We start from the raw sequence: 22,084 nt of genomic DNA on the forward strand, positions 1-22,084 counted from the left end.
TAATCTTGGGGCGTGGGGGAGGCGAAGCTTCTTGGCCTTGCAATGTTTCTTATTTAAGAGATCACTGAAAATTTACCGGTGACTTCCTATCAATGATCCTTCCAATCGAAGCAATTTTCACAGAGTAAATTATTTGAGGATTTTCACAATTCATGAAGTAGGATAGGTTTTTTCTCAAAACTTCAATATTAGGTCCCCTCTGAACACCCCTTTTAACTGAAAATAAAAGGCAAAGAATATGTGCATATATATACACCCAAATATATACGCATGTACATGTACATATACATATATACACAAGCAATACACCAGGTATTTAAATATATATGTATATATACACAGATATGTACATACTGGCACTTGCTACACAATTACAAAAGCGTTTTTAAAATAAAATATAAGACAGCAGGAGACAGAGAAGTGATAGCATATATTAGGGTTTTTTTTTTTTTCAAGATAGTTTAGTTTGTTATTAGACAATCAGGAAGTTAGGACTCCGCATTTCCAAGTCTAATCTATTTCTAAAGTTAAAATGCAAGCAGACATTTTGGAAGGGCTGGACGGGAGAAAAGCAGTCCACGGTGAAAACTTTATTTTTTACCTGTGTATTTTCACACTGATTCTCAGCTAAAGAGGGTATCACCTTACTTTCCTTAAGCTTGCCATGTGGGCGAGGGAAAGGGGGAAGAAGGAGGTAAACGTGGTACTACTGTGCAAATAACCCTTCTAGAGCCTACCCCTTCCCGTTCTCCCTTTGCCTCCCCCCACCCTCTTTTTTCTTCTTGGCTTGGTACCACCACCACGAAGAGCTCTATTCACCTCTGCCTAGTAACCCGGCAGAGCCGACTCTGGGACCACCCGTTGAAAGAAAGGGAGAAGCCAACCAACATACCCTCCCGTTCCAAAACCCACCCCCTCCCCTTCCTAACACACATGGAACGTCGTCCACGGGAAGACCTACCAACCAGCTATTCGCCGCCAGCTGCACAAAAGCGGGCCACGAAGAGGCTCACCGGAACGGTGGAGAAGCAAGGGAAGGAGGGAAAGGAGAAAGAAAAGCGAGAGAAATAGAGGGAAATTCATCGACAGAAATGAAAGGGGGGAGGGGAGAGAAAAAGGGGGGGGGTAAAGGGGGGAGAGACTGAGCAGCGCACAGCATAAAGTATCAAGGGAGATGGACAAGAGCCCTGAGAAAGTTGCCTCTGAATTCCTAATCCTCTCCTGTAGGCTCGCCGACGGGCCAGTGGCGCACAGGACGGGAGAAACTGAAATATGATAATCAGAACAGCTGCTCTGTGAGCCTCTTGACCAATGAGAGAGGAGCAGGGTTGACGTCTCCGCGCTTTGCGTCAGACCAATGGAGATTGAGCTGAGTTGGAGCTGAGAAGTTTGAGTAAGAGATAAGGAAGAGAGGTGCCCGAGCCGCACTGAGTCCGACGAAGCAGCGCCTCTTCTACTCAAACTACTCGGGCTTAAATTGGACTGATCAGCTAGAGCGCAGCACAAGCCTGCAGCGTTTCTCACCCTTGCAACAACAGTGACCAATATTTCACACTTAGCACCAGCTCCAACCTCCTCTCTGGTCTTTTAGTCAACTGTACAACCACCATTTCACTGTGGACATTACACCCTCTTACAGATATGGGAGACATGGGAGATCCACCAAAAAGTAAGAGGAAATTTTACCTTGTTGGAATCAATGTGCTGTTATTGTGCCGGGTAGCTCTACTGAACTTGAGTTGTTGACTTGAGGGAAAGCTGCTTTTTATCTTTGTCTCCATGCCTGCATGCTTGCTATCGGTTCTTATCTTGGGGAGTCTGATCGTACCTAGGGTTTGAATTACTCTTGTGTGCCTGTTTTCTCACCACCACCTCCTTCCAGGCGTTCTTGGGTGCTAAGCGGTGGTTTCCCTCCACGGGAATCCAAGCTCTTTTAGGAGGTTAGCCTCCGAAGGTCTGCCTTCTCATACAATACCCAGAGATGTGAATTAGCATTAGACTTGCAAACGAGAGCGGGTGACAACTGCATTGATGTCTGATCTTGCTAACAATATCGAGTCCTGGGTTATATTTAAGAGCGTGCTTAATGGAAAGTGTAGACATTCCCTCCCGTTCACTTAACGCTTCCAGTCAAAACCTTTTCTTTGACTTGACTTATACATAAGCTTTGCCAATGGTTATTGCAAAGGGGGAAAATAAATACAAAATGAATAGTTTTGATTGCGTGCTAGGTTTACGAATGTAGACTATTCAGATCTGCATTTTACATATGTTCCGCCTCCTTTTTAAATGAGTCAAGGTTTTGATGGCACACTTCAATTACCATCCAAAAGTGCAATACGCTTAAGGAAAAAAAAAAAAAAGCTCAACGAGTACGCCCTATAAGGGAACGACACTAAAAGTGTGTTTATCTCTGTAGGAGAGTAAACGGTTAGTCAATCATGTATTTATTTTCATTTCAGAAAAACGTCTGATTTCCCTATGTGTTGGTTGCGGCAATCAAATTCACGATCAGTATATTCTGAGGGTTTCTCCGGATTTGGAATGGCATGCGGCATGTTTGAAATGTGCGGAGTGTAATCAGTATTTGGACGAGACCTGCACATGCTTTGTTAGGGATGGTAAAACCTACTGTAAAAGAGATTATATCAGGTACGCTTTTTACACTGCTTTCTTATTTTATTAGATTTCTCTTTCCCTCTCCCTGCAAAGATGACCTTACCCCCCTCCCCCCCATAGAGTTTACTCCGTGGATGTTCAAAGTGAAAAGTTACTCTTTAAAGATATCCTAGGAATTAAGCAATGCCATTCACTTAACTTTTTAAAAGTGCACAGTGATTTTTTTTTTAAAGAAAAACATTCTATAATATGTGGCTCCCACAGACCCCCTCCTCTCTCTCAAGCATTTTTTTATTTTTATTTTTTAGGAATAGATATAGTCAACTTTCCTGGACAGATAATTGGAAGCTTTGAAATACAGGCAGCTTGGTTGAATTTTAAGACGTTTATATTTTTTAAGTTACAATAGGAGTCTCCCCCCCTTTCCCCCCCAAAAAAAAACCCCCCACGATCTGTCTAGTAGCCTTGTAATAGACTCTTAGAATAGAGGGAGAGGAATAAACCAAATTTCAGGATTAACTTTAAAAACCCTAAGAGAAGGTTAATTGCTCGTTGTCTACATGGCGAATATTCTTGCCCTGGAATATTTAAGAACGGACCAACATATTCTCTGCCAAAAAAAAAAAAAAACACAACAAACCCTGACATTTAATCTTTTTAAATATTAACCCTTTGGTGACATCTGACTGTCTTCTCTTTCTTATCTTATCTGTACTGATGAATTAGACAGAGCAGATCAAATTGCCCATCATCTGTCCGGGAACAATTGGTATATTTAGATAATGGAACTGCTTCCTTTCTCACATTAAAATCTGGTAACTGATAAAATGAATGACTGCCCAATACCGACACGACTAAAACCAACTTTCGCCTATGCTTTTAGTTTTTGCTGGATTGCCAAATTAAGTTATTGCTCACCTAAAATGTATCCCTTGACCTATTTATGTGGCAAAGAACTTTCTGTAGCAACCACAAAGAAAAAGACACACGCGGATTTTTTTTTTCTTTCTAAAGAGGTTTTTGAAAATTGCATTTAAAAATAGAATGTATATCGTATATCTCCGAAGTTTATATTATCCCCATCCCAATTTTTGTCCCAAAATTTCTTCAGTACTTATTAATGTCTATTATAATTGTAGCATTCTTGTAAAAATGATAAAATAATTTCAAAGTTTCCCTATGATTGAAGTATGTCTTTTAAGATGTATTTCCTATCAGGCTAAAAACAAACAAAACAAAATGCACCTTTCAAATCTATAGGACCTATTGTGTCAAAAGCCAGTAAAACTCCACAGGGAAAATGGGGGGGAGGGTGACGGGAATTTCAATGTCAAAAAGTTTTTATATGTTTTTGTCGTCAAAATAGGACCAGAGAAAAGGATGTTAACATTCTATAGGAAAAGAGATGTATGATTATATTCAGAAAAAAATCAGCTTCCTAGGAAAGTAAAAAAAAAAAAAAAAAAAAGTTCATTCACGGGCGGGGAAACAAACTTTTGAACCTTGAAACATTTGACAACTGAGCCATTTTTCTTGTTTACTCGATTGTCTTGTTCATGAACTTAGGAGTCTGGAGAGTGATCTTTCACTTAACACAAGAAGTTTTCAGTCACTGTACTTAATGTGTAGATATGACACCCCCCCCCCCCAAGTTGTTCTCAGACGCACGTGTGCCTAATTTTGGACGCATAGATTTGCAAAACTACTCGACCTTACCCATCGCCCATCCCCCTTTCTCTGTTAAAAATGTTTCTATTTTTTCTTTCTTAAAGTTGATGTACCTTTGGAATAAACTGTTCAAAGATAAAGGTTGAACTGGAGAACAAAGTAGAGATATGTTACTTAAGTGAATATTTTTTCTTTTCTTTGCGTTTCCCTTCTTTCTTTGTGTGAATTACACACACACACACACACACACACACACACACACCCTTTCATTCTTTCTCCTGGTGTGAATGCCCTCCCCCCCCATTACTTTTAGAGAGACAGAAGGTCATGTGAATATGCAACCAGGATTAAACCAACGAGGTGACTTGTTTGTTTGCCCCTTGGTGTTGAAATGTCAGGGAGGAAGTCTTTATTTGGTGCCTTTTCTTTTCGTTTTTTACGGTTGCCTCCTAGCTTTCGTGCAAGCTGAGATGTCTGGGTAAACGCTTCAGTGACTTAAAAACCAGCCGGAGCAGCAGAAGTAAAATAACTAAAAAAGAATAGGATGGAGAAGGTACTTTCTGTTGATGGTGATTCCCTAAGGAAAAACTTTCAGAAAGTCCCTGGAATTGTATGTTGTGTTGAAGAGAATATAGAACATCTCAGAGATGTCCTTCAGTGATTGTGTGTGTTTATCCGCGCGCGAGCAGATGCTTGACAGTCACTCCTCTCAACCTTTGTTTTCTACTTTGAGGGACACCCTTAGCTGTAGCCTTAGACAAGTTCCGGTTTGACGAAATTGGGGGAGGGGAGGGAGGAAATAGAAGAGAAGGTTGGACAAGCCGGATTGACCCATAAACTGGTTCTTTTCTCTGTTCAGCCTCTTCCCGAATAACTCTGGGACTGGGGAGTAAATTGAGTTTTCTAATATATCAAGAAATTTCCCACGGTGTCCTGAGATCAGTGAGTGTGTGCAGAGAGGCAGACATAGTAAAAAGTAAGAAGGAAGAGAAGAATAAGACGCGAAAAGAAAAAAAATTATATACACACACACGTGTGTGTGTGTGTGTGTGTGTGTGAGAGAGAGAGAGAGAGAGAGAGAGAGAGAGAGAGAGAGAGAGAGAGAGAGAGAGAGATTCTGCCTTGTGATAAAACTGAATCCTTTTATCTTTCTTTTCCATTTTTGGCCTCTGTATGCTAATGCTAGTAGAGTATTGTAGAAAGAATAGTGGTGAGATTGGTGAGCTGGGGAAAATGAATGAAGTGAAGTCTTTTTACATCACCTTGTTCTCTTCTATACGGTGCCCCGCTCAGGTTATACGGGATAAAGTGCGCCAAGTGCAGCATCGGATTCAGCAAGAACGATTTTGTGATGCGCGCTCGCTCCAAGGTGTACCACATCGAGTGTTTCCGCTGCGTGGCCTGCAGCCGTCAGCTCATCCCCGGGGACGAGTTTGCGCTGCGGGAAGACGGCCTTTTCTGCCGGGCTGATCACGATGTAGTAGAGAGAGCCAGTTTAGGGGCCGGCGACCCTTTGAGTCCCCTTCATCCTGCGCGGCCGCTGCAAATGGCAGGTACTTCTCAATCCTCGGGGGATGGCATGAATAAAGCGGAAACTACAAGGCCTGAGTACTATCCACCTCCTTGGAGAAACCGAAGCTTCTTGCAGTAGCTTCACACCACCAGCAGCAATGAACAGATCAGCAATTAAAGGGAGAGGAAAACTTTCTCTCTCTCTCTCTCTCTCTCTCTCTCTCTCTCTCTCTCTCTCTCTCTCTCTCTTCTTCCCTATTTTCTTTCCCCTTTTCTCTCCCTTCACCTCTCCCTTTCTCCTTCTCCTTCTCCTCCCTCTCCCTCTTTCCCTCTTTCCTTCTCTCTTCCTCCTTTCTGTGACCCCCCCCCCAAATAAACTTAATCTATACTTATACATATACATATATACACACAGTACATCTATATCAGTCACACAACGAATACTTACCTATGAGTGCATGTTTTTACAATCTGGGCATATACCTAGGCAAATGACGTTTACAGAACTTCCAGATTATTTTTATCCTCCAAAGCACGCTTTATTGCAAACACTCGTCACTGCCTCACCTGGTAATTTCCCTGTGCCTGCCTAATTAGAGGGGTTGAGATCCTTAGCTCTGTAGCTTCCACCTTTTCCAAGTTAGAGGTTAGGAAGAAAGCTAAGCTGGTGGATATTGAGACTTCTGAGCCCTAGATCGGAAGGAAGTTTTTATTTTCAACATTTTGACAAAAAAGGGTGACCGAAAAGATAGAGACTAAATAATTGCAGGTCAGTACTCAGGGCTGTAATTTAAAACTGTCAGCAAGCTAATCTGCAGTAATTGCTTTTTAAAGCAGGTCTGACTCTTTGAAACATTTTTATGTGATTTGACAAGAATTTCATCTTCAGTATGGCATAGTTCACTTTAGACTGGCCCTAACTTGGGAGTTAACTGAGTCTAGGTTGGGAGTGGGGGACTGAATCCTTGCATTGTATAGAATATTTTGTAGCTTGCAGAATGTAGGGCGATTCTCCTAGGAAAGGGGTGGTGATGGTTAGAACAAAGAAAGGTTGGCAGGAACTGAGGCCATGGGCAATGAAGCAAAGGAATGTTTTCCAAAACCAAACCTTCCTGTCTTAAAGTATTCATAGTTTTTAATTGTCAGTCTACCTACAACACAGGACGTGACAAAACCACTGTCCTCCCCTCTCTGCCTTCGGGCAGCACTCAGAGATTTTTGTGCATGTTGTAGACAGGGATTTGAAAGGAGCTTATACAGGGGCAGAGACAAGGGTGGCAACATATGTTCTATGCAGCAAATACTTTTCTTGTGGAAAACAGTAGAAGAGAACAAAATATTATCTTGCCGTAGGGCACATGGCTTCACAGCAGTCATTTATCTTGAGTTCAGACAATGTAATGAGCAGACAGTTTTAGTTTCCTTTTCCTTTGAGTGAAACAATTCTGAAATGTTCGAACATATTTAACATTAGAGTAAAACAACAACAACAACATCATCAGGACTAGGAACAGAAGCACACACACACTCAGGTACCCGGGAGATCACACACACCAACTTTTTTTTTTTTTTTTTTTTTGAATAAGCGGCATGAGTCTCACCTAATTTACCAGAGCAAATTTTTGGCATTTTGGCAAAATTCTCCTATCTCCTCAGAGAAATTCTCTTTGGAGTTAATTTGGTGTATATTTTTTTGAGGATTTGCCACCTACAAATATTTGCCTTCCTTTGACTGTCTCTTCAAAAGTAGTTACTCGATAGCCCCAGATGTCAAGGACAACCATCCTTGTCTTTCTGTCCCCAAAGCATAAACCTGTAGGGAACAAGCACATTATAGGAGGGGTCTGGATTATGTTTAGAATGGATTTCAATTGAAACCCAGGGGGAGATGGAGAAATAATACTGAAATATGCATTCTTGGGTTAGAGGTTGCAGGGGAAGTGAATTTTTTTTAAATGTCCTTTTTTCTGTTGTTGTTGATGATGCTATGCAATGATCCAGATTTGGAACAAAGGTTGATATTTACTGTCCCAGATTATTCAGCATTGACTTTTGTTTAGGAGAGAAACAGATTTTATTTCCCCTCCCCCAACAATTTCCACATACATCTCACCTTATCCCAATCATTATACATCTGATCAGAAAAGAAATTAGAATTGTCATATAAGCCCCTTCATTGAAAAAAAGAGGAATTATTAACAAAGCTTGATTAAGTGAATCCCAACTTTTTACTTGCTATCCCTTCCCCAGTATCAGTTATCCCACCCCAGGTTGCAGGAATCTTTCTTACTTTGCCTATAAGAATCCTCTTTTTTTACAGCAGAACCCATCTCTGCCAGGCAGCCAGCTTTGCGGCCCCATGTTCACAAACAACCCGAGAAGACCACCCGAGTCCGAACGGTTCTTAATGAAAAACAGCTCCACACCTTGAGGACCTGCTATGCTGCCAACCCTAGACCTGATGCTCTTATGAAGGAGCAACTAGTGGAAATGACTGGCCTCAGCCCCCGAGTGATCAGGGTCTGGTTTCAAAATAAGAGGTGTAAGGACAAAAAGAGGAGCATCATGATGAAACAGCTCCAGCAGCAGCAACCTAATGACAAAACTGTAAGTGGCCCCATCTTATTATTTCTCTCTTTCCCCACTTTCCTTCCTAGAGATAAGAGAATTGGAAAAGATGAGGAGCATTCGAAGGGAGAGGAAACAGTACAGGAAGCCTTTATTACAGGGAGAGTAGAGAAACTGCCTGAAGTACAAGGATTCCCTAAACAATCCTTAACCAACTTTATATGGAGCTTTGTTTCCAGTTAGTGTGGGATAGATTTTGTGTGCAGAAAAGATATCAAAATGGTTGCCTGTGGATGAGCTGCAGCGATCTCTCCCATGTATTCTTCAGGGATGTTGTATGATTGCTGGAAACCTCTTTTTGATGGAGGTTTAGGATCCTCTGGTTTCTTTAGCAGTCTAGGATACACTAGACATTGTCCACACAGAATTGTCCAAGAACCAGTGAGGAATTTCTTCCTCAGACTTTATAGTGCCTGGAATAGAAAAAGGTAATCGGTTTTCAGAAGAATGAGAGGATCTGGGACTCTAGTTTTTAGGATACTTAACTCATCCTTAATTCTGAATCACATGTATGTAGGTGAATAGAGTAGAGGAGAAAGAAGAGATAATATTGCTGTTGTGTTCTGCAGTTCAGTAATATGTCAGGCTACCACACGAGCACAATATAGACGCTGGGAAATACACATACACACAAATATAGTTTTAGGGATCAGGTCTGGGGGTGGGGAGGATGGAAGTTATGGAATTTCGTTTACTCTTTTGATTCCATTTTGTGAATTCATTAAATTCTGCAGCTGTTATTAAACTTGGTTGACCAGCTCCTGTGGTACTCTGGCCTTCATTTGTTCACAATAGAAGCCAAACTCAAATAAGAATTTGCAGGAAACCTGAATATAGGTGGGGCTTAGAGGAGAGAGGTCATGGGAACCAGCTCAAACCCCCCAGGAAAAACATGATTTGGGAAGTCAAAAGAGACCACTCTCCTTTTTATTTCTTTATCTGTCTGATGTGAGTGTGCACTGTGGGGCAAAGGTTTAAATAGACGCTTAATTACTTGGTGAGAGAGAAGGAGAAAAGAAACCCCTGGACACTTTTAGTTTAAGGTCAAACCAGACCTGAAATTACTTTCAGAATACTTCCAGTGCAGGAAATTAGGATAAACTGAAATACAGCTACCATCTATGCTCAATGCAGATTAGCTGAGTCAATAAAGGCAACTCTAGAGATAAGATACTCCACAGGCCTGTTTGCTTAGCAGTCCTGGACTGTGAAGGTAGTCCAGTTCATTAACATGTGGGGACTGGATGGGGGGGGCTTGTTTCTAGAATATCCAGGGGATGACAGGAACTCCGATGGTGGCTGCTAGCCCAGAGAGACACGATGGAGGTTTACAGGCTAACCCTGTGGAGGTGCAAAGTTACCAGCCTCCTTGGAAAGTACTGAGTGACTTCGCCTTGCAGAGTGACATCGATCAGCCTGCCTTTCAGCAACTGGTAAGTGTCAGCTCCCTGTCTGAGGAGACTGGATTCCTGAGATAGAAATGAGAAGGAGAAAGGGAGAGAGAGGGAAAGAGAGAGAGAGAGAGAGAGAGAGAGAGAGAGAGAGAGAGAGATCAACTGTGAGGTGGACAGGAGGGAAGAAATGAAAGAAGGAAGGGACAGTTGCTTGCTTTGTCTTGGAGTTAGAGGGAGGAGAAAATGGGAGGGGGTTTGAGCATAAGGGAGATGAAAAACTGACTACTATAGGTGTTTTATATAGCATTGTGTAATTTGAAGATATAGATTGACTGATATCTCTATTAATCAAGTCTAGTTTAGGGAACTAAACTCAGTTTGATGCCTCACCAGAGAAGGATGTATTTTGCTTATGATCATTATAGCACTTACTCTGCTTTTTATAAAGTTATTTTTCTTACTCCTGCTTCAAGGTTGTAATATATCTGAATACTAAAATAAGTGTTTTTTTAAATAAATGATCAATGAAATATAATATGAACCAGTTGCAGGCATCTTAACTTTCTGGGTGAAATATACAGAGAAACATTGTTCAATTTTACCTACTTTATGTTATGAACTTAAGCTAAAAGGAATATGATTTTGATATGTACAAAAGATTTTCAAGTACATGTATACAAATTCAATATGCATTTATGAATTACATGTTAGAAGTAAATAAGCAGAAGAGATGCATGCTTAATCCATGCATGCTGGGAGTTTTACTTAGTTTGAAGGAGTTTTCTTAGATGAAAGGAAAAGAAGTATAAAGTGTAAACTTTTCCTAATTGAATTTCTGCTGACTGTGACAGTTCAGCTGCAATAGTAAGAATATAGCCTTAATTCTTTGGGTTATAAGAAATCGAATATTTTAACATGGGATCTTAGAGTTGAAAGAAAGGGCTTTAGTCCAGCAGCTGTATTGAGGACACTGACCTTGGGAGAATAAGGTAATCTTCTTAACTATAGAAAGGCAATAATATAGTAAGGTAGGGGAAAAAAAAACTCTTATACTCAGTTGATCCATATCATTCTGGGCTGTAAAACAACGAGAATGGGCAAATTACTTGCTTTCTTGAGTTTCATTTCCTTTATCTGCAAAGTGGAATAATACTTCAAAGTACTATTGTAAAAATTGTTGTGCTTGTTGTGCTAGATAAACTTGTTTTCACATGTGGATATATGATAAGTATATAATATATTTTCTTTAATAATAAAGAATACATCATATAATTATTATGTACAAAATCCAATACTTTAAAAAAATTTCTCCTTTAATTCCAAAAGGAGGTTCAATTTTTCCAACAAGAAACTTTTTGACAACAGCACTTACCCTAAGGCAGTTGCTTTTCTAGCTCTGAATGTAAACTTCACATTGTACAGGTAGGCCATTGGCCAGTAGCCATTAATATTAAATAGGCTACCTAGAACCTGATTTTTTTCCCGTTAGGCTGGGCCAATCTCATCATCTGATACGTGTACGGAAGCAACTTGTGATTTTACAAAGATTTTAATAGGTTGAAATTTTTTGAGTCCCTGAAATTAAGATTGAGAGAGCTCTAGCTATTTTAGGGCAGGTCAGATAACCTATCCAGCAAAACAGAGATCCAGGGATATCAATGTTTCCACCCATATTTCCAAGTTAGGTAAGAGATGGGGTCAGTAGGAGGTAGGAGAGGGGAAGAGATTTGATCCAGAAATGTTTTAAAGCCCATTATTTAAAGAGCCTTTGAATTGCTTTGCAATTCAATGAACTTAACATTTGTAGCAAGCATTTACATGAAAAACATATAAACAAAATAAATGAATGAATGAATGAATGAATGGTAGCTCCAGGTGCTATTGGATAGAAAGCAAACCCAGTGAGATCTCTTTAGGATTTTGTCTCAACCGTTTGAGTATCTACTGGGTATTCCTTTACCAGACCTGAATTCCTATTGTGTATTTCTCAATTCATAGGAGAGGCTTTGATGCATAGAGAAAAGACATTAGCTGCTCCCAGGGTAACATGTAGCCGGCAGGGTAATTTTATTGTGTACATGCATGGAGACACTGCCATGCAGTTTCACTACAGAAAACACATTTACTCATTAATAATTTAATGCAACATAATGTTGGGAATTCAGTTAGCGTTAGATAGAAAGTCCTCAAAGGAAACTCTGGTAGTAGCAATAGAAACATTGTACTATGTGTCAAAAGAACTGATTTGAATCCCACCTCTACCTGGAATGTGACTTTGAACCAATTCTACTTTTGGGTTTCATTTTCTTCATCTGTACCTAAGAGATTATAATGCCTAGAACTATCTCACAGAGTCTTGGAGAGGAGAAACTCTCAATAAGTGTGAGTTATAGATAATGATTTGGAAAAAAGTCCTAGAAACAAAGTTTTCAGTTTATTCTCAGGTGTTTCAAAACTGATACTTTACTAAACATAATAAACATATGTTAATAAATATATGTATGTATGAATGTATGTATACACATATATAAAACACATTTTAGTGAAGGGCAGATATAGATAAGTCCAAATGAATGCTTAATTTATCACTGCGAATTTTCCTTCTGAAGCAGCTCTCAACATATAAATCATTTGTATGTGTATGTTTATATGTTTATTTGATGTGTTTATCACATATAATCAGGTTTAAATATATTTAGTAGGCATATGTGCCTATGAATATGCATATATTTATTCAGAAGTACATATGTGGATCTCTTTCCATAAACACAAGAATAGCCTCTTTTGTTCTTCCTTTTCTTTGTAGGTCAATTTTTCGGAAGGTGGGCCAGGTTCAAATTCCACTGGAAGTGAAGTAGCATCAATGTCCTCTCAGCTCCCAGATACACCAAACAGCATGGTAGCCAGTCCTATTGAGGCATGAGGAACATTCATTCAGGTGTATTTTTTTCCCTGTTGGAGAAAGTGGGACATTATAATGTTGGACTCCAAAACAAAAGTATTTAACAACCAACTAATGAAAACTGAATCTAAGAATGGATGCTCCATGAAATGCACGAAGTCTGTTTTAATGACAAAGTGATATGGTAGCAACACTGTGAAGACAATCATGGGATTTTACTAGAATTAAAACAAACAAAAACAAACCAATTTAAGAAATGACAACAAAATGATATCCAATGATCATAGGAGTACTGAAAAAAAAAAGACATTTTTAAAAAGTAGAGGATTTATATTCACGGATCTCAAAAAAAAAAAGCCTTTTTATTTCACTGTACATCTAGAATTAAACAAAAATAGAGATTTTTCTAGGCCATCCTAACCCGAATGGTGCTGTTTCTATATTGGTCATTCATTGCCTTGCCAAACAAGAGCTCCAGGAGATTTCAAAAGATCTTGAAGAGAAACGGGCTTTTTTGGCTGAAAGATTCATTGCAGGAAGGTGGAGCTGCATTGGTTTGCAGTGTTTTAGTTGACTTTAACAAGGGGTTGTTTGAAACCTGGGTCTCTTAGCATGTCCTGTAGCTGGTTTCTTTTATTTTCTTTTTCTTCTTCCTCTTTTATTTTATTTTTTTTTTGAGATCCATCCTCTAACAAGAAGTCTGAAACGACTTTAAAGGTTTTTGAATTCAGATTTAAAAACCAATTTATAAAGCATTGCAACAAGGTTACCTCTATTTTGCCACAAGCGTCTCGGGACTGTGTTTGACTTGTGTCTGTCCAAGAACTTTTCCCCCAAAGATGTGTATAGTTATTGGTTTAAACGACTGTTTTCTCTCTCTGGAAATAAAGAGGAAAAAAGGAACTTTTTTTTTGTTTGTTTGCTCTTGCATTGCAAAAATTATAAAGTAATTTATTATTTATTGTCGGAAGACTTGCCACTTTTCATGTCATTTGACTAATTTTTTTGTTTGCTGAAGTAAAAAAAAAAAAAAAAAAAGAGAAAAAGGTTGTACCGTGGTCTTTGAATTATGTCTAATTCTTATGTGTTCTGTCATTTTTCTTAAATATTATGTGAAATAAAAGCGCCATATGTAGAATTATATCTTCAGGACAATTTCACTAATAAACGTTTGGCATAGAAAAAGAAATCAGTGCTCCGATTCAGGGTTCCTCTTTTTATATGTTTACACGTTAGCAGCTAAGCACCCGGAAATAAAAGATTGCATGAGATGCAGGTCCTGACAAAGTACAGTAGGTGTGATATTTTATTGCAAGTAGTTAATGTGCGGCTTGTAAATTTCAGTTTCAATAGTTGGATCAAAGCTGGTTGGAAGCCGTTAGCACTCAGCTGTGATGTTACAGGTTTTCGAAAAATGAGATGCTGCTCTCTTGCCCTGCTCCCTACCTGCCCCTTCCCCTTCCTTTTTCTTCAATATTACTTCTCCTCCCCCTCCCCCCAAAAAACACAGGTGGGAGAGTGCCCAGAAAGGGCTTTGAACTATTATTTTAAGTAAGTGCTGTATACCAAACGCTCCTGCTTCAGTCTGTTGAAGTGACCAGTATTTCACATATAATCTCTTGCTAAGAGATGCGTTTTGCTTGGCAAGTCAGGTATGAGCATTATTTATCAGTGGCTGCTATCAGTCGATTGAGAAATGTTGCATCCCTGGTTTAGGGGGAACAGAGCAAGGAAGTATCTTTTCTGCAACCAAGGAGCAGTGTGTTTTCTTGCCTCTTGCTTTTTATCTTCCTTAATTCCTCCCCCTCGTTCCCATAATAATTGTCAAAAGAGGAATAACTTGGGGGTGGGGCGGCAGAAAGTCTCCCTCTTGGGGAAGAGCCGCCTACACCCCAGGGTATCCAAATTCGAGATTTACCAGCTCCTATGGTAGCAGGGGGCAATTGGCTTGTGATCTTTTTGACACAGCTTTCTCTCTATCTCCCCTCCTCCTCCCCCAACTGAATTTTTAGCCAGATCCTAAACTGCCGTCTTCTACGAGTTAGATACGAAGAGTTATGCAAAGGCAGCCCGCTTCCTATCCATTTCCACTTCTTCCTCTCTTTTCTCTTCCCCCTTCCTCCCCAGTTTCTTTTCTGTTTTATCTGGCTAGATAGAACTCATCTGCGCCAACATAGGCGAAGCAAGACTCCACCCTGTCCCCTCTCCCCCCCTTCTCCGATGGAAACTAGATTCATTTTTGTATGCGCGACTGTAATGCCGTTTGGAATATTTGACAACTCTTTCAATAAATATGAATTCTACCTTACCCTTTAGTGCGTGTGTGACCAGAAACCCATTCTCAGAAATGGACTTTTGCTTTGCGTTCGTAACTCTGGGAGTGGGTGGGGGTGGGAGCTAAAGACGCTTTAGTCTTGGTTGCGTTAGTCCCCTATCTCTCTAAAGTAGCTCCCACAGTCTCTAAACCTGCTTCTAGGGGGGAAGCGAGCTTCAATTAGCCTTTTGTTTGGCTTGGTTCTACATAACGGGTTAATTACAGGCTCTAACGCGGGGCACAAAGAAAACAAACTTTGCATTGAAAATGTTACAGTGCCTTAGACAGGCCCGTTGATTACCTTGATTGTTGTGTCTAATTCTTGACACAGGGGTAATAATATGGCCGACAGTAATAATGGCTTGTAGGATTCTATTGAGGAGGAAAAACAACAAAACAAAACAAAACAAAACAAACTAGGAGTTATGTCGTATCTCAATGTGGATCATCTCTAGGAAGGTTCTTTTCTTTCTTTCTCTCTGCCTGCTCCTCTTCCCCCGAACTGTTCACCTTTTCTTTTCACCAGCTTTGCCTGTCCTCCTCCTGATCTTTTTGCCTGGTTTCCACGGTTTTCTAGTGACCTCTTTTTACGCCCTTTTTTTTTTTTTTTTCTCCATCCTCTAGCTTCATTCATGTACTAAATAAGCAGATACATTTTGCACAATCTGATTATGGATATTGACTGCAAGTCTGAAAAGACTCCAGTCATTGAAGCCAGTGTGGGAAACATAACCAGAAAAACCTAGGTAGCGATTTCTTTTCTCTTTCCAGCCCTTAGATGCTGAGATTTGAGGTTCTTGGTGCAATGTTCAGAGACAATGAGGTCGTATGATCAGGAATTCAGGCCCTGCGGACAATTCAAGGGAACTGGGCAGATTTAGAGGATCTACTCAGATCTTGGTGATGCTTCTGGCTCTTTTCTGTACCTTTAAAAATAGAAAAAGGGTGTTTGGCATACAAGGTGTTCCTATTCCTATTATGTGTTCCTCCACAAGTTTGAGGAAGACTGGGGTGAAGTTAGGGAACGTAGTTATTTTACAGTATTACAAATATTGTAGGATGACAGACTAGGAATTTAGTTCTATAGTATTCTAGTACTTTACTATTTATTATTTAAAAAAACAACCCGGTTTACTAGATTTTCCAACTAGTTTTCTGAAATCGGTAATCCAATTGAATTTCTGACTTTCTGATTATTTGATTTCCATAGTAGTTCCTGGGAAGTATCCAGGAACACTTTCTCCTTGTTCAACCTATGTAGATAGAGAACCTGGAGTCCTCTTCTAATAAAACTCCTCCTGTTTGCTATTATCCTTTATCCTCCCTCCCTTACTTGCTTTGAATTCTTCCTTCTGGACATTATGACTCATTTCCTCCAGCTTCTGTTGCTACAATTTAAAGCGACTAGAGACTGTAGAATGCCCACTATAAGACATGGACTCAGGTAATAAATATCTGTATCGACATTCTCGCAGAAATTCTATTGTCTCAGACTAAAGGCAAACTTCTTTAGTCAATTGTCCTTCTTTTTAACCTCTTAGCAAACAAGTGGCTTGCTTTGTCCTGCCTTTGGGAATGTTGATTTCTTAGCATTTGGGAAAGTTGACTAGTTAAATGGTCTTAGGTTTTCTCCTCTTTGAAAATTCAGTCCAGGTCCAAAGGAAATCCCCATGATGGTGAATATGTGTGAACTCACGTGGGAATTCCCGTCCTTAAGTTATTGGGAGAAAAGTGTGCTGGTACTGTCATTGAGAAGCCTTATACTCTACTGTACTGTAAACTATTATAATTATCAACAGCAATCATAAGAATGCAATAATTGAATTATTCGCATACGTCATCTTGTCAAACCCACTTCTACGACTACTACTCCGTTTCACTATTATCGCTATGGTAAACGAGAAGCTACATGTTTCGGGATATCTATGAGTCCTGTTTTTACCAGAATCTTTTTTTGTTTACGGTATAAGATTTAGTAGGAATATAAATGTTCTTACTCTGTATTGATAATCACCCTTTCTTTTTTCTTTCTTTTTTCTGTATTAACCAGTTAACCGAGATCCAAATATCCACCAAGGCGGTGTGTAGATGAAACACAGTCGATTTCAGTGAGAAATGATTCTCATCCTTTGCACAAGCCAAATATCTAAGCCGTAAGTATTTAAGTTTCAAATATGTACATTTTAAAGCTGTCACCTATAAGGAAAGTAGAAGAGATTTATAATCCCTATCTATGCATGCATTCTATTCACTAACAGTTATTGGCTTCCTCTCTCCTAATCAACAATTACAGAATACATCACAAAGCAATAAGAAAGTCAGGTTTTGAAGTGGGGGTGGGGGTGGAGGAGGAAGGAATTGGGGATTTTTTTTTTAACCGTTTGTAAATCTGAATACTTTAGTTTTCACTGTAATCCTAATTCTTGGAACGTTTGAACGATTCATTTTATTAATAATGATAATGATAGCAATAATAATGACGACAACAAAAGTAAGGAAAGGATGCAATGGAGATTTTTTTTTTTAAACTAAGATGCAAGTAGTTAATACAGGGCACTGGCAGTAGAGACTATTTACTGATCTTTTCTGATTGTTGTTTTCTCGATAAGAGAGCGAGCCACTGAATGGCTGTTTGAGTCCAGGCGCCACAAACATAAACTTAACAGCCAACAATGTCCCAGTTTGTGATGGAGGATCTCTCCACACCTCCCAGAGACTTCTGAAGTGTAGACAGAGGAGCTGGTTCTCTAGGAGAGGAGGGGGTGGGGCAGGGCGGAAGGCTAGACTCAATGTTTGCTCTGGCCATTGTGTGCGATCCCATCGTTGGGTTTTTATAGAGTCCTCTGTGCTCCCCCCCCCCCCCCCCAGCCCCTTCTCAGCCCACTTCGAGAAGCTACAGTTTCTTTACGTTCAGAGAAACCTGTTTTTTCGAATTAGCATTTGGGAGCTACTGTGTCGTTCTGACTGGCAAATCCTTTGTGACCACCAAAGAGGACATAAATTTGAAGGAGAGCATCTCATTTTTGAAACAAGGAATTCAGACGATTGAATTTTTATTGTTCTAAAATTGGGGGGGGGCGGAGAGAGGGCTTCCCACAGATGTCAGAAGCTTCAGATTCTCTTTTTTTGCAAGAAATGTTTGTCCCCCTCCTCCGCGCCAGCTTCAGTTTAGGTTGGTTTGTGTGCCCAGACTGGAACTGTTTTACTCCTTATAGGACAAAACGGTCTACCTTGGATTCCCTCCTCCAATTTCCCTTACCCCACCTCAAACCTTCTCTAGTCTGTCTTCTCTCGGATAGATTTACCAAGACAAAGCAAACCGGACAGAGATCTTCTCTACCCCTGGGGGGCGGGGATAGGGGAGCGGGGGCTGAGAGAGGCACGGAGACACACGGTGGTCAATCAAACCAGCTCCTAGGCTGGCTCCGGGGCCTTAGTCACTCTTTGAGTCTTTGGAAAAGCAATAATCATGGCCCTGGAAAGAGGAAAATAGGGTGTTACTGTGTCCTGTACTTTCGGGACTGATCAGGTTGGTAGATCTTGAAGACTAATCCAAACAACCCGTTTGACTTGTGAGGTCCGAAGTCTAGACAGAGCTGGTGGCTAGGCGGCTCCTTATCTTGCTTTGGGATCAGTGGAAAGAGGCTTTCTTAATGCCCACAGCAGCTCCGGGATCTGCCAGGCCAGCAGCTTACTCCACCTCGCAGACAGAACAACAAATACACCACCTGGAGGCTTCCTTAGCACACTTTATTGTTTTAATGGTGAATGTTTCAAAACATTCATCTGTCTTTTTAGTTTAGCATACCGGACAATCTATCGCCACTCCCTCCGCCCTTCCAGACCCCAGAAATTGGGTGTCGCAGAGACACTCTTGGGGATTTTCGTGGCCATCTCAAACTGGGCAGAGCCCCTAGTTTCAGCTGAGAGGAGACTGCACCCCCAATCTCCATCTTCCCGGATCTTGCCCTGTTTGGGAAGAGAGTTTGGGGAGAGAGACCAGTTGCTTCACATTTTTAAAAATCTTTACTCCTGAAAGCTTGACTTGGGTTGGTTTTTTTTTTTTTGGGGGGGGGGAAGAGAAGGGGGTGAAAATGGAGAAGAAATGACGGAGGAAGCTAAGCATTCGGAGGGTGTTTAACATCTTCTTTTGTTATCTGAAAATTGCTAATCCTTGAGGCTCGAGGGGATTGTAGGTTCCCCCCAGTCCCGGATGCAGGAATAATCAATAAAAGTATTTAGTTCAGTAATTAAACAACGTTTTCAGTTGTAGGAAGGCAAGAGTGTCATTGGCTGTTTATGACAGACGTTAGGTTGCGATATGCTAATTTGCACAGAGGACACTTTTCCTATATATACTTTCATCCTTCCCTGTTCTTTGTGCAGAGTACTCAAAGACAATACATATCGACGTAATACTCAACTCCTCTACTAAAATCCCGCCTCCTTCCGCAGCTGCCGTCCCCCCCCCCCAAAAAAAAAAAAAAACAACAAAACAACAAAACAATTTGCTGCTGAGAATTTGCTGCACAAATTTGTATTGTGCAGATTTGGAATGGCTAGTATTTGGCCATATATTCCTAAGAGTAATTCTACCTTATCCTTCCAAAAGGAAAAAAAAAAAATCTCTTCATTCTAAGTTTCTATTTGTTGTCTAATGGGTAATATATTCTATATGAATATATCTGTATTTATAAATTATATGATTATGTTGCCTGATAACTATTGGAAAATAATTATGAAAATTCATTCTATATAAAGCTTTAGAGTTTGCAAAATAATTTGCGTGGATTATCTCATTTGAGTACAAAAAAATTATGAAGCATAGGTAGAGTATTATTCATTATTACTTCCTCTTTTATACATGAAAATTAATCTCCAAACTGTAAGAGATCTTTTTGGCTTTGAATTTAATCATTTGTGCTTTTGAATATGACATCTACTATAGTCCTAGTTCTCTATCTCTGTCTCCCCTCCAAACTCTGACTTTCCTTGTTTCAGAATTTTAAAAAAGACAAGAAAAGTTCTTGTAGGGAGTTTCTTTCCCAGAAAGGAATCCTTCGCTGTAATTTGGGCACTGATTTTTCTTCCCCCTTTCTCATGAGTAAGAGTAGCTGTTTATTTTGACCTGTCACAAATACAATGTGTTGTTTGAAACGTGTTAAACTTAGCAGGTATATTGAGATAATACTAGACAGGCCACTGAACATGATAAAGTAAAATATGGTGGGAATTATCTTTAAAAGGCCAAGAAGCTTTTTTCCCTCCCCCCAGTACAACTTAATATTTCTACAAAAGGATAACTTTCTATAATTTCTATAACTTTCCATAATTCAAAACAAGGATCTGCTCGTGTTAAGTAGAAATAGTTTATAGTAATTCACAATATATTATTTCATTTGGTTACCACTCTATCCTTTATTTTATGTAAGTTGATCCTTTTAGATTTTTAACTTGTATGGTTTTTCATTTTCTCTGATTGAACAGTTAGTCCTCCCTTGTAAAAACAACAACAACAACAACAACAACAACAAACCAAACTAAACCAAACCAAACCAAACCTATCTGTCTGAAAATGCAGTGATTGTTTACTAAGGTAAGAAACTTTTAAAAGTACAAATATTTTATATTTCCATTTTCAATCAAAGAATTTATACTTGATTCTGAATGAAAAGGATAACCAGGAGAAATATCTTTGTTTCATAAAAGAACTATTCAGTTTACAAAAGAAAACTATATACATATACATATATATATATAACACATATCTGTAACAACATTTGTAACAACATTGTAACAACAGTTCAATATAAAATGAAATTTCAAATTATTCTTTGAAAAGAAGTACCTCGAAGAAAACAAAGAAAAACAGGGAAGTGACTTTTTAAAAACTTAGCTTTTAAAATGCCTTTAAATTATAAAATTAAACAAATTCAAAATGGTACTTTATATATTCTTTCACCAACAATTAGAAGCTAATTTGTTAAAAAGTGAAAACTACAGAATATAAGGTTTTACTACTGTTTCCCACTCTTTTGTAAATATTGTTTAAAGCCTGAACTAAATCAACACTATTCTCAGTGACTATCCAAAATTGTGGTAAAAAGTACTTAGAATCTTGTTAGTTCATCCAGGTACCATTGACATGGCTCAAATTTTAACTTAACATTGAGGACTTTTAGAGCTAGAGAGATATGTCATTATTTTCTAGTTGTGTCTGAATTTCTATTTTGGTCACTAGGAGTTGTAGACATGTATTAAGGACACTCCATGGCCAGTAAACCTTACCCTCCAGTTCTATTGTCTCATCAATAGGGACTTACCTCTCCCATTAGTGTTAATGGGAACTACTCTTGTAGAAGGAGTTTCAAACAATTTACCCATCTGTGACCATCCACTGAACTCACTACAACATATCATACTCATAGGACAAATTTCCTCAGTCATCTAGTCCCAGACAAAACATCAGTCTTACAGATGAACCTAACACAGTTTGAAAAGAAATACATAATAATACACTGTTTGAAATTAATGCTAAAAGTAATGAATCAAAAACCCCACTAATTTTATAGTTCAGTTTATATTTTTCACACTTAGTGAAGGTCAGGGTAAAGGGGGCTATGTTAGCTCTAGCAAAGAACCAATAGTTGTCATGAAGGTAGAAACAGGAAGTTTCACTGATGGATGTAGTCTAGGGAAATGCGGCTATGACTCTCATTTCAGTTCTGTATCTACTCTTCCTATGGGGAAGTTGTTCCTCCTGACCTACTTTTACATTGGATTTTTGTTATTGTTATCGCTGTTTTAAATTGTACTGATGGATTTTAAGGAGCTAGTCACACTTCCCCCTGCCCTTCTGACCAAATGTATGCATTTGTGAGCAGGTTGGCTGGAATTCAGAGTGTAGCCCTTGGCTTGGGACAGGGTTCTCATTTGTAAGCTAAGTGACTGGTCTTGGGATGAAATCTGCAACCTTGGCCTGATTGCAGAGCTGAGAGGCCACCCCCTTGTATGATTTATGCATTTATCAGAGTTTAGGATTTAGAA

At 39.4% G+C, this 22,084-nt stretch overlaps 1 protein-coding gene across 1 annotated transcript; it reads left to right on the forward strand.

The window, feature by feature from the left end:
* Nucleotides 1-1,584: 1,584 nt before the first annotated feature.
* Nucleotides 1,585-12,995, forward strand: ISL1 (ISL LIM homeobox 1). The gene is made up of 6 exons (XM_003759351.2): nucleotides 1,585-1,669; nucleotides 2,463-2,652; nucleotides 5,581-5,840; nucleotides 8,120-8,406; nucleotides 9,693-9,860; nucleotides 12,628-12,995. Exons 1-6 carry the CDS (start codon nucleotides 1,642-1,644, stop codon nucleotides 12,742-12,744), a joined length of 1,050 nt encoding a protein of 349 aa, XP_003759399.1. The 5' UTR covers nucleotides 1,585-1,641; the 3' UTR covers nucleotides 12,745-12,995.
* Nucleotides 12,996-22,084: the final 9,089 nt, after the last annotated feature.

The sequence above is a fragment of the Sarcophilus harrisii genome, chromosome 1, assembly GCF_902635505.1.
Source record: "Sarcophilus harrisii chromosome 1, mSarHar1.11, whole genome shotgun sequence".
In the NCBI taxonomy this organism is placed as follows: domain Eukaryota; kingdom Metazoa; phylum Chordata; class Mammalia; order Dasyuromorphia; family Dasyuridae; genus Sarcophilus; species Sarcophilus harrisii.